The sequence below is a fragment of the Dermochelys coriacea genome, chromosome 1 (genome assembly GCF_009764565.3).
Source record: "Dermochelys coriacea isolate rDerCor1 chromosome 1, rDerCor1.pri.v4, whole genome shotgun sequence".
Taxonomy (NCBI): Eukaryota; Metazoa; Chordata; order Testudines; family Dermochelyidae; genus Dermochelys; species Dermochelys coriacea.
In genome coordinates this window covers 190776768-190789772 of record NC_050068.2, presented here as the reverse complement: position 1 = coordinate 190789772, position 13005 = coordinate 190776768, and the positions used below count along the sequence as shown (strand labels likewise).

At 38.2% G+C, this 13005-nt stretch overlaps 1 protein-coding gene across 1 annotated transcript in view; it reads left to right on the top strand.

Moving 5' to 3' along the window:
- Window positions 1-13005, top strand: part of EPHA3 (EPH receptor A3) — a 686746-nt gene that overhangs the window by 612337 nt on the left and 61404 nt on the right. The window contains 4 exon segments of the mRNA XM_043510261.1: window positions 2022-2184; window positions 6713-6815; window positions 7289-7356; window positions 11215-11340. Coding sequence (XP_043366196.1) covers window positions 2022-2184; window positions 6713-6815; window positions 7289-7356; window positions 11215-11340 — 460 coding nt within the window.

The following is a 13005-nucleotide window of genomic DNA, read 5'->3' as shown; positions in this document are numbered from 1 at the left end:
CTGTATTTGCAAAAAAGAAAGAAAAGGAGTACTTGTGGCACCTTAGAGACTAACAAATTTATTTGAGCATAAGCTTTCGTGAGCTACAGCTGTAGCTCATGAAAGCTTAGTCTCTAAGGTGCCACAAGTACTCCTTTTCTTTCTTTTTTGATGTCAATTAGAACACTCACATGCTTAATGTTTGGTACATGCGTCAGTACTTTTGTGATTTGGGATTTGATTCTTTCAGGTGTGTCTAGACTTCACATTAAGCTTGGGCTCACACTTGGGTTTGAAACCAAGCCCCCTTCAGTCCACACAAATCAATTTGACTCAGGTCCTAGGGGAGTAGGGGGTAGAGGGTGGATCAGAGGCCATGTCCCGCTGTGACTCGGGTCCAAGCCCTGACATTTTGCAGTGTGGACGCAGCTCAAGCTGCAGACCTGAGATAGGTCTGTGTAATGCAATATGGACATTTGTACAACTCTGAGACCTGGGCTCAGCAAATGTAAAACCAGGTTTCAAATGTGGTATGGATGCTCAAGCACGGGCTTGAAAACGGCAAAACAACAAGCTAGAGTCCCACAGACCTGGGTTTTACAAAGTCGTGTAAATATGCTCTACGGCAACCCTAGTTAATAGAAGTATTCAAGTGAGTAAAATAAATATGCCTTGGCTCTGAAAGTATGTAGGGTAGTTTCCAAGCTCAGTATTGATACTTCAGTACTCAATTTACTTCTTTCATGGGTGTATATATAGTACCTTCCAAACTCATGTTAATGCTCTGTGAACTTTACAGGAAATGCAAAGCTAGGTGAGTGTGCCTACTCTCAACACGCACCTGAAATTCAGTTCAGCTGGCAAAACTCAGTGAACCCAGCAGAGTTTTGCTTTGAGTTTGAAGTCTTCCAAGCAATAAAGCAACTTTTGAAACAAACTAAAAAGGAAGTTCACATGAATCTCTGTGATCGAAAGCAGTTGAGTTCCTCACAGCTTCCCACATGTATGGCTTCTGTCCAGGCTTTTCCTGAGGTGGGAACCAGCTGCCATTTTTAGGAAGCCAAAAACAGTTTTAGCACAGCACAGCCTTAGAACTACAAACACTATAAAGCAGCAAGTGTTTAAATCATTGGACTATGTGGTTACAGGTGGGTCTGAGTCATTTTCTTAGCAGAATTAACTTTTTGCAAGGTATAAAATGTGCCCAAACTCACCAAGTTGTCTATTTTAACGTACAAAACACTCTGTCATAAAAATAAATAAATAAAACACTAATATAGAGATGGGGGGGGTTTCTGACAGAGTGCTTTTTGTGTGTGTATATGTGTATGTATACACACATATAGATAGCTAGATATGGATATTAAACATTATCCTTTGGCAAAGAGGAAAGTGGATACATCTTACCTCTCTGATTCTTAAAGCCCAGACTTCACTCAGGCAAAGCCTCCACTGCCTTTAGAGTGTTTTGGCATGAGAGAGGACTGCAAGATCAGGCCCAGAATTTAAGTGCCATATAGTTCTATTAACCTGTGTGTAAAACTAAGGTAAAGTTCTTGAGTAGTATTCTTATTGCTATAAAGGTAAAAAATGACTTGTAAAACATATAGCAGTAAAAGCTGAGCCAAAGCTATAGGGCTGCAAGGCACTAAAGGTTCTAAATGGGCTTAAATTGGCTTCTAATTTGGTGCAGTTGGAGTTGCTAGGTTTTATGGGATTTAAGTAACATTTTTATTGTCATTTTCATGTAATAGTACAAGTGAATAGTATAGGCGAAGCGATAGCAAAATGTTAAATAAAATGTCTCATAAATAGAATATATAGTACCAGATAAAAGAATCCCTAATGATTTGAGATTCTTGCTCATCTGCAGATCCATGATGATTTAAATTGCATGGCTGCACAAAGTTTACTTAGTTCGTAATTGTTAGTACTGAAAAAATTTGACAATGCTATCCAGGTAATATTGTAGTAAATACAGTGTTGCTTTAATTGATTTGCAGTATGTTGTGTTTTAATGTAGCAGTTTTCTTTCCCCAAAGCAGGAACAAGAGACAAGTTATACTATTCTGAGAGCGAGAGGCACCAATGTTACCATCAGTGGCCTCAAACCTGATACCTCCTACGTCTTCCAAATCCGAGCCCGGACAGCAGCTGGATACGGAACAAACAGCCGCAAGTTTGAGTTTGAAACCAGTCCAGATTGTATGTATTATTTCAAATGACTTTAAGTGTTTTCCTGCCCAATAATGGCTAGCTTCGTTCCCTCCCTAGTTTAGTTTAGCAAATGTGATTTGTAACTATTTATTATGTGTCTTTTTGGGCAATATTGCTGTATAGTTTTATAGTTTATCATTAAAATTGAAATATGCTGTAAGGAGTATACTGTAAATAGCACAGGTGATATTTTCTTCCATTCCCTGTCCTATCTTATTCCTGTTGCCAGAATTAATATGATCCTGTGCTCGATGGCAGCTCCTGCTGAGAAAGGAAGTCTGATACGGTAACAGTAATGTCACAATATTCCAAGCTTGTTGCCTCACTCTGTGAACTGTAAAAAGTCTGTGCTCCAAGAGAATGAGGTCTCATTTTTCCTCTATTCCAATAAGTCAGTGCATAATTCTCCTCATCGCCGCGGAGCATAGCTGCTTGCCTTAAGTAGCCACGAGGTGAATTTAGTATAATCAGGAAAGGAAGGATAGTGTTTCACTTAAATCCCAGGGCTGGATTTAAACAATCGAGGTTCTATTCCCATATCTGCCACTAAATTTATATGTGACCCTTAAGCAAGTCATTTAATGCTGTGACTCAGTTTTCCCTTTTATAAGGTGGAGACAATACTTATCCACCTGACAGTTGCAATATGAGGCTGTGGTGTTTAGATGTTTAGAACTGGGAGCGCTGGCTGTTGGGAGTCTGAAAGGACAGGAAACAGGAAGGGGGCGGGGTTGAGAAGGCTGAGTGAGAGTTACCGAGGGTGCAGCAGCAGCTTGGTAAAGAGGTTTCCACTTTAAAAATAAAGTCCTGTTGAAGTTTGTTTGTACCTTGCCTGGTTGTTACAACAGAGGCTTAATCACTAGCCTTTATGAAACACTTAGAGTATTTTAGATGGAGCTACCATAGAAGTACAAAGTTGAGTGATTATTTTATTTGTTCCATTAGCACTGAAAGAGCTGGTCCTATCTGAAGTTAGAAAGTCAAAAGAGGAATTTTAAAGACTTTGAGATGTTTTTAAAGAAACACTGAAAGTTATGGTGTCCAGTGTACCTTTTCTGATGTTTCTCCTCTAAGGAAACTTTGGGTCCAGTTTTCAAATAGCGGGTCAGTAGTAGCTTATCCAAATATTACATTTCAATTCTAAGGGCAGGTCTACACTTAAAATGCTGCAGTGGTGCTACTATTAAGTTAAGGCAACATACAGCCACTGCAGTAATTAAATTGCTTTTGCATGTCCACCCTATGCTTCTTGTGCTGGCGGTGCACGTCCTCAGCAGGAGCACTTGCACTGATTTATCTCTCAGTGGGGGGCACTGTGGGATGGATTCTGAAAGGCACTGACACTGCATAGACCTAACTGCATTGATTGAAGTGCCGTGACTCTCATGGAGATGGAGTTAAGTCGGTGCAGTGGACCAGTTACATTGGTGGGAGGTACATTTTCGTGTAGACAATTTCAGTGTTAGGTCGATGTAAGGCAGCTTGCATCGACCTCACTTTGTAGCGTAAACTAGGGCTGAGAGTCAGCAGCTGTGTTGAAGGGAGAACCCCTCCTGTTGATATAGCGCTGTCTACACTGGGGGTTATCACTGGTTCACTTGGGTGGTGGATTTTTCACACACCTGAACAACATAGTTATACGATGTAAGTTTATAGCGTAGACCTGGCCTTAGATCAGTACATAGGCACACAAGATGTACATTTAGATGCTGATTCAGCAGTGTACTAAGTATGTATCTCACATTAAAAAACAAGTTATTCCATTGATGTCAACGCTGAATTGAGACCTTAGATACTCAGGCCCCAGTTAAGCAAACATTTATGCACATGCATAACTTTGGTCACATGAGTAATACCAGTTTACCTTTGCACGCATGAATAGTCTGCAGTGAGACTCTTTGCATGAGCAAAATTACCTATTCAGGGAGTTAGAATGCTCTATTTCAGTGCAGCATACTTCGATGTTTGAAAATTGAACTGCGAATACCCCTTCATTTTTGCTTGGAAAAACACTTTGATCTGCGCAACTAGAGATGGGTGTGGGGGAAAAGTCATAAATGGGCTTTATTTGGACATGAAACATTTTGCCAAATGATTTTCTTTTCTTTTTTTAAAAAAACTGTTCCTTTTTTTTTTTTTTTGACAGTAACTTGAGAAGAAAAGTTTTGCTTGGTTTTCTTCAGCCCAGTTGTCAGTTTTTGTTTGTCATTTGTCATCTGTTATGTGGCCCTTTCAGGCAATATGGCCATTTTCCACTGACCATTTTCCAGGGTGTTTTGCCTTGTGAGTTTTGACTAGTCAGCTTACTAACGGGGTGGATTTTTTTCAGAAATGATGGATTTCAAATAGTTAAACCCCCCCACACACCAAAAAAAGCTTATTAAAAAAATCCAGCTGAAAGTTTTGCAAAATAAAATTTCAGTCTGTGAATGGAATGAAAATGCTTTCAGAATGGTGACCCTTCCTGCAGAGTGCAGAGTACCTATTCCAGGCCAATCAATGTACCATATACATGGGAGCAAAGTAGTGCACAGACCTTATACTGGTCCTGTGCACAGGGGTAAATTACACCCTCTGAGCATAAAACAAACATCCAGTGTAAGAAGTTCCAAGAGAAATTAAATTGTTTTTACAATAATGTAATAACATAATCCAATGTAATGAATTAACTCTTCTCTTGTGGGGTTGTATCCCGCACACTTTTACTCACATAAGTATCCTGACTGAAGGCATTGGCACAGTTAATGTAAGGACTACTGAAATAAGTAAACATTTGCAGGTATGAGCCCTTTATTTGTAGTTGGGGCACTAGAGAAGTTAAGCATGTGCTCGAGTGCTCTGTTAAACTGGGGCCTCTATTCTCTCTGTGTTTTATAGTGACTTTCAAAAGACATTTGTTAGAGCTACTCATCCAAATTTTAGCTCTATCACTGGCTTTGTTCACCCTAGATATTAAAGCTGACATTTTCTCTACTAGGAGCTGCAGGTGCCCGGTATCTCTAAAAGTTAGATTGTTTATTTTGGTGCCTAAATATGGATGTAGGTGCCTACGCTTTGGCTTCCAGGTTTGAACATTTAGGCCAGAGACTTTCCCGTGACAGTATGCATGAAATTTTTGGGGGGAAATTTCAACTCTCTAAATATAATCCTATCTAGCATTCAGCCATGATTAATTTGCCGTACCAGTGAATTTGGAGGTGTGTGTTGTGGGTGGAGGATTCCAGAGGCATAGCATAACTCAAGATTATACCACAGATACTGTAGTGGTAAATTTTACTTATGGACTTGTAATAAGGATTGAGAGTCTGACGTTTAAGAAGCATTCTGTTCAGAGACGACAATGTCATAAAAATAAACACAGAAATTTAGCAAGAAGCCAAACAGTCTTGCACTTGACATGTTTGAGGTATGTGAGCTATTTTTTCACCCAGCTCTTATTCTGGGAAATAACTGAGCTCCTTGTTTTAAAATCACTTAGTTTCAAATGATTATTGTGGTGACTTTCAGCTTTTAGAATAACTGACAAACCAGGAGTACCTAGAAAAAGTCATTAATAATAGCAATGATAAGGGGGTAAAGATCACTTCTGTTCATTTTAGGTTGTTTTTAACATGATTAAAATGTATACACTTTGAAGATGCCACTGTAAGATAAATAGAAGGAAGCTGACCAATACCTTTGGAGAAAAGGTGACAGGCCACAACTATAAATATATATCACTGTAATAGCTGTACATTTTATATGGGTAGATATGAAATCTTCCCAAAGTTTGATCACAATTACTTGGCTACCAAGGCCATACAAGCCCTGTTGTATGTCTCTAATCTGTGGAACATGAGGTAGGTCATACCCATAATGCATAGTGACTTCTTTCCATGTGGAGACTGAGCCATCACTAAAAAGTTCTTCCCCATTGAACCTCATAGTGAGTTGTTTCCCTGAATTCATTTATAGATTCTTACCATCTTGGAGTTCCTTCTCTCTATTTCCCTCTGCTCAACAGCCCACAAACTTGTTGCCCCAATTCTGAGGAGGCATTTTTCCCGTCTGGTTTCTTCCCAAATGTAAAATTAGGATAATAATTCCTTGCCTCACAAGGATATTATGGGGCTTAGCTCACTAAAGCACTTTGAGATCCTCAGCTACAGTATCTTATAGAAGTGTAAATAATAATGATAGATATTGACTTGCTTGGACTTCTTCCCTAAAAATGTCATCCTTCCTCCAGAATGACAGTAATAAATATTAGCAGTGGCAGCATCCATAACAATAACAACAATAATTATTATCATCAAAAACCTTTGCAAACTGGCAAGGCAATGAGGGGAAACTTTCCCTTTCTCTCCATATGTTTGTATATAATGAAGAATTACTTAAGAATAGGGCAGGAAGATGTTTTCAAAATTCAGAACAAAGTAGTAGTTACCTAATTCATTAGCTGCCCAGGGGTTGTGTGCTGTGATGTGTTTAATGCTATTTTGTTTTATTTTATTTGCATTATTTTTTAACTTTCCAGCATTCTCCATCTCCAGCGAAAATAGCCAGGTTGTAATGATTGCCATTTCAGCTGCAGTAGCAATTATTCTCCTCACAGTCGTGGTGTACGTCCTGATTGGGAGGTTAGTTCATCATCTGTCTTACACATTTACACCTATTTCCATTTTCCATCATCTGCCATGGGGACTTGACGAGCACAATCAATCAAATGCTGTCAGGCATTAAAATAGTTGGACTTCATCTTCCCCTCCTGTGCAGCCTACCAGCTCAGAGCACTGTTGCATACTCTGTAATGAGCCTGCTAACAACAGCAGCACCAATCATATAGTAGTTGTTAAAAAATGCTACAAACACATTCTTAGACAATTGTAGAACTAAACTGTAGGGGCCAAAAATCAACAAATCCTCTCATTAGTCAATTTCCTTGAATTCCCTGAGAACATAGCTTGCCTCTGCAGGGTACAGAGAATGTAAATATCATTAAGCTTTCAAACAGCCATTTAATTGTTTAGGGAAAACATTTTATTCTGTTTTCATATGCAATTAGCATATAAACTTGTATATGTTTCTTCATTTTTTTCTCTGTTGCTTGTAGATTCTGTGGCTATAACAAATCTAAACATGGTGCTGATGAGAAGAGGATACATTTTGGTAACGGACATTGTAAGTTACTGAAGACTTATAGTTTCCTGTTTTACTAAGTGAATCCCTAAGACAACTGATGTTTTTCAGATTAAATAAAAAAGAAACTAATAAACTGAAATGCAATTGGGAGAGGAGAGGTTTTTTTTTTCTTTTGTGGAGAAGAGTTCTCCCCACTAATTAATCTTTGTTTCAACCTCTTTCCTCCAGGGTCAGATTAGTAATGAACAAAATAGTGTTGGCTGTTCTCAAATGATACATATGATTCCTAATAGTACATCGATTAAGCTGTTCATTACTGATATGCGAAGCATAGCTTCAACTGCCTTATTATTAACCATTGGTGAAATCTAAATAACATTTTTCCTAAGCAAAAAACAAAATCAGTGAATCCTATCTTGACCAACAAAAACAGTTTGCTTGACAAAATTGGTCTGCTAATAAACTTCCATTTGAATTAGGTTCAATTTATTGAAAGAGATTTTGGAGCAGTTTCTGAAGCCAGGAAAGCCTACTAAGTGTGCTGTCATTTACAAATTTCACTGTGCTTAAAGAACATGTTCTGTGTAATGTCTTAATGCATGGAAGCCAGCTGACAAGAGTGAAGCATTTAGTTGTGCTCTCTTAGGGCTTGATCCAAAGCCTATTGAAGAGAATGGAAGTCTTTCCATTGATCTCAATAGTCTTTAGATCAGGGCCTTATTTTACAATCACCAAATAGCGATTTATAAAAATACAAGATCTTGCCCCGTCTTAGGCCCTTTTTGGACACCCTTGTAACATCTTAAAGCTAATTACTCAAGTTATTTTTGTGTTTAAGATTCTGGTAGAAAAGAACGTGTTTTTTGAAGCCACCATTCATAAACAGGTTCAATTTCTTATGCACTTAGGCCATTCTGAGAATAAGTGCATAGTCTGTTTTTAAACAGCTTCATCTACAAATGAAGGCCCCAACACAGCACTGTAAAGAATATGGTATCTTGTGTTTATATTGTGTAGTAAATTGCTATTTAAGGTTATTTTAGTTTATGGCTGAATGGCTTTCCTCTTTATGTACCCTTTTGCGCATAGCAGTGACATTACCATCTTTGCAAGACAGTGGTTTGGTGTAGTAGGTAGTAGTATCCCAAGTAAAAATTAAATTACCTTTTCCCACAATAGAGTTCCCTTGCACTAGCTGGAAATTAGAACGGCTTCTTAATTACAGTCAGAATGGGGCCTTTGATGCTTGGAAGTTCATATTATACTTTTTGTCTGGAGACATCTCTTCTCCAATAATCGCACACACACACGCTCTCTCTCTCTCTTTCTGTCTCTGCCTCCTGCCCCATTTCATGGAACACACAGGCTGTGATATCAGATTGTTTAGTGCTGCATGTTGACAGCTAACAAACTAGGCTAAAACAATCTATATAGTTGTATGTGTCCCATAACATTAATGCTTCATCACTCAAATTTAATTAGGTTATAAAATAAAAGCCACCATTAACTAAAAGTGTCATGGACAAATAACAGGGTCAGAGTTTGCTCTCCCTACCCCCTCACAATGGAATGTCACAATCACTATTCTTAAACTTGTCAGTGCACTTAAATTCCTGTGGATTATACTGCTTTAAATTTGGCTTTGTCTATCTATGTACTGTTTTCTGAGTAGTGTCATGCTGATCCTGAGGATATGGTGAGAATCCAATAGGTCACGTATTCTGAGTTTTGATAAATTTACTGAGAAATATCCTAAAAGGAGTAACTGATTATACACACATATTATAGCTGTCAGGGTGTTTTTGTGTGTGCGCATGTGGCTGTTGAAACTTTATTTTTTTCTGCTATTTTACAGTCTCAAAGAAACAAAAATTCTCTTGTAGTATCTGCAAGAGGATAAAATAACTTCCATGGCTGTCATAAACTTTCTGCATTTTAAATACAGCAGCTGGTCTATTTCAGTCAGTTAATTCTGAATTACTTTAAAAAAAAAAAAAAAGCTCCAGCCATGAACTATTCCCTGTAGCCTTATCACAAATCCTATAATAGTACCTCAAAGGACAAGAAATGTTTCACCTATTCAGACCCTCTCCCCTTGCCCTCTTTAGCTAGGCTGGTAAAATGGAAATGTAAATTATTATGTTTGCACAGAATGAGCTGTAAAGTAGTACAGCTTAACACATGTGCATGTGTTTATTATCTGTTTTTCATGACAGAACCCAGTTACTAAACAGGCTGCCCTTAATTATTGGTGTGAAGGGATTATTCTCCTTGCCTCACCATCTACTGATCTTGGGAACCTCTGGGATCAGCATTAAAAATCAGCAGCCAAAACCCCCATCGTGCAGAAGCTTTTAACTGTTATTTTTATTGGGGGTATGAGGGAGCCTGTAACATACATTCAACCTGGACGGAAAGGAGCATTTACGAGATTTTTTTTACCAACAGCAATATACGGCCAATTACTTTTTGTTTTACTTGTGAATGATTCTTTAATCATCAGACCCTTTAGGGAAACACATTCAGCATTTAATAGGATATACACACACAGCCTTTCTGTTCAGAGTATGACTCTTAGTTTGCATTGTTTTAGAGGCAATTAGCGCGGGAACTCATTTTTGTAATTTCTCTGTCAGTTCCGAGGCCAATAAAGCTTCTTAACATTGATGTTTCATAAGCCTTGCAAGACAACATTTGTAATGCCTTAATGTTAAAATAATGCCACATTCTACCTGATGTTGGAAAGGTCTCTTTCCCTCCCCCACCCGTTTCTCTCTCCCTCTCCCCCTCTCTCTGCATAACCACTGCAAAGCATATTTTAAATGGAGCACAGGTCAATATTCAACACAATCTGTAGGGCCACACTTGGAAGGGATAATCCTGAGTGTGTAGGTTATTTTACTTGTTGTTAAAGAAACATCTTACTTAAATTGTACAACTGGCCCTGTATTCATTTATCAGACCCAAGCAGGAGCGGCCCATGACTAAGTGGCAGGGGAAGCGGAATAAGGCTATGGCTTTCCTCTAGTATAATTGCCAGAGGTGGGGGGAGGGGGGAGAGAATCTGGAATGTGTTTCCCCTCCCTCCCGCCCGACTGCTGGAAAGAATAATGAGATCAACTTGTGACTTGCCCCTAAACGCCATACGGTCCCAAGCATTCATTTGATTCTACTGCTCGCCCTGGATGGACAGATAACCACAGACCAGAAAACTGCAGAAGGCAATGATATGGTGATGTTGGTGTCAGCATTATTTGTCACTAAAGCTAAATAATCACTACAATCTGCCACTATCCTTATATAGTGCTTATTATTTCTACCGTATTTAGCTTTTGTTCATGCATTGCATCTTTTAGCATGCATCCAGTTGGAAGTCTGAGGATATTCAGAGCTAAAAGGTTTGAAGTTAATGTTCTGTAGAATCTTTTTTTTTTAAGAACTCTTCATGTTGCACTGCTGTATTATCATATACATTTGAGGCATTGCCTCTATGTGCTACCCCCAAAAATGTAAGTGTAAAGAAGCATCTAAACAGAGAGAGAACTTGATGATATTGAGCTTTAATATTCAAAAAGCCACCAAGTTTATCAAGTACAGGTGAGTTTAAAAGCATCCTTTCAAACCTGATGGTATCTACCTACAAATAAATGCATTAATGAAATGAAAAGGTGTATTTATTTCTGAGTTTCAAGTTCAAGTCCATGTTATTAATACCTGAAATCTCAGAAACCTGCAAAAGAAGCTCATTTCACATGTTCAATCTGAGGAAGTAATGGGCCCTTTTATTGCTATAGCGATTTGCTGGATTCATATCTTGCAGTTTATTCTCTCATTTGGTTTCCTAGGTATGAGTAATTAACACCAAGTAATGTTTTTTCTCTCTCTGTTTTTTAACAGTAAAATTCCCAGGTCTCAGAACTTATGTAGATCCGCATACATATGAGGACCCCAATCAGGCTGTCCATGAATTTGCCAAGGAACTAGACGCTGCCAGTATATCGATTGACAAAGTTGTCGGAGCAGGTAACAGCCATAATTAATGTCAAATTAAAAGACATGAGGTGATTTCCTCAGTATATTACTCTAAATCTTTATGGCCATTTACATTAATGGATTATACCTGGACACATTCAGACAGGTATCGGCAAAGTGTAACTGTAGCATTCTCTTTTCATAGCAAGAAGCAAACAGTTATTGAGATGAAGTTGAACAGGTTAACAAGCTGACTTTAGTGCATGCTAAAGGTTCTGGATTGCCAGTTCTGGACACACACATCTGAGATTTTTCTCCAGAGCAGGAATAGCACAGACAAAAATGTGATCCCTTTTCCAAAACGTCACTCCACCCTCTTTTGGAGAAAGCACCATAAAGAATGAAAGGCTAGTTCAGAGTCCATGCCTATTCAGTCCTGAGTCTCCTTTAGAATCTGTCAGCACGGGAAACAGTGTTAACTGTGAAGGTGTGTTTTGTTATATGAGCACGTGATTATTAGGACTGGACTGATACCTCAAACTTATTTCATACAGGTCACCAAACATCCATCACACTACTTTGACCTTTGGTCACTGGTTTGATTTTGGTCACTGGTTTGGATTTGAATTAGTGATTTAACAGTGAAGGGTTCTCTTCCACATAACCAATTGTCTGAGCTATACAGATGCCCATTAATTCTGGTTTTAATAAAAACAAACAGTAAAAATGGGTGGATTTCAGAGCAAGAGTAAACAATTACTGAATATCTCACTGAATTACGTTATCCCTATTGCAATGTAGCATGTAACCCATTGTATGATGGACACTCACTGCTTCACATACAATGACAGAATATGGTTTGTCAAATCAGAATTAGCATCTTAGCTTTCCCCCTAAATGAAATCATTTGTGTGAGAATCAGAATCAATTTTTAATTAATTGAAAATTACCAGATATTTTCTGATGATTGATTTTATTGCTTCCTTCTGACTTTTTCCCCTAATATTTTACTGTTCTCATTCAAATTTTGAGGAGATTTGAGAAAGAACAGGCTTCTGTTTTATGTTGAAAGCTTTGGTAGGATTTTCTTTTTTTAAGAAAAAAGCCAAGCAAGTACATTCAGTGCACCTCACCACTGCCCCTCCTAAAAGAAACGTTGTGCCTTATTATTATTATTATTATTATTACTATTATTATTTTATTATGATGATTATGATTATTTTGCAGCTGCCAGGGTGAGTGTGAAAAAGTCAGATTATTTTCCACAATGGTGACATTTGTGTTCCCTGGTAGTTTTAAATTTGTCCCACAAGAGTGCACTGTTCTCCATCATCTTCAATAAAGGCAGTGTTGCAGTGTGCACACTATACACAGATGTGGTAGAGGTAACATGGGGTGGGGGACAGAAAGAGAGAGAGAGATTTAAAAAATCCAAATTCAGGAGCAAATTTTGTTTCTGTTAAGCTGTCCACGGACGTCCCAGACAACCTTAAGGTTCCTAGTGAATATGTTAGGCTCCATGCACCATAGAAATCTTAAAAGCAGAAGATATTCAATTGTATGCCATATATATAGCTCATTGTTATGACTTATTTTTATTGTGGTGCATATGGGATTTAACAGTAAACTCAGTTTTTAAAAAAGATATTATATGAAATTGAAGGGGAACAGATTTGATTCAGAGAAGCCTGAAAATAAATGTATTGCAAAGGAAAA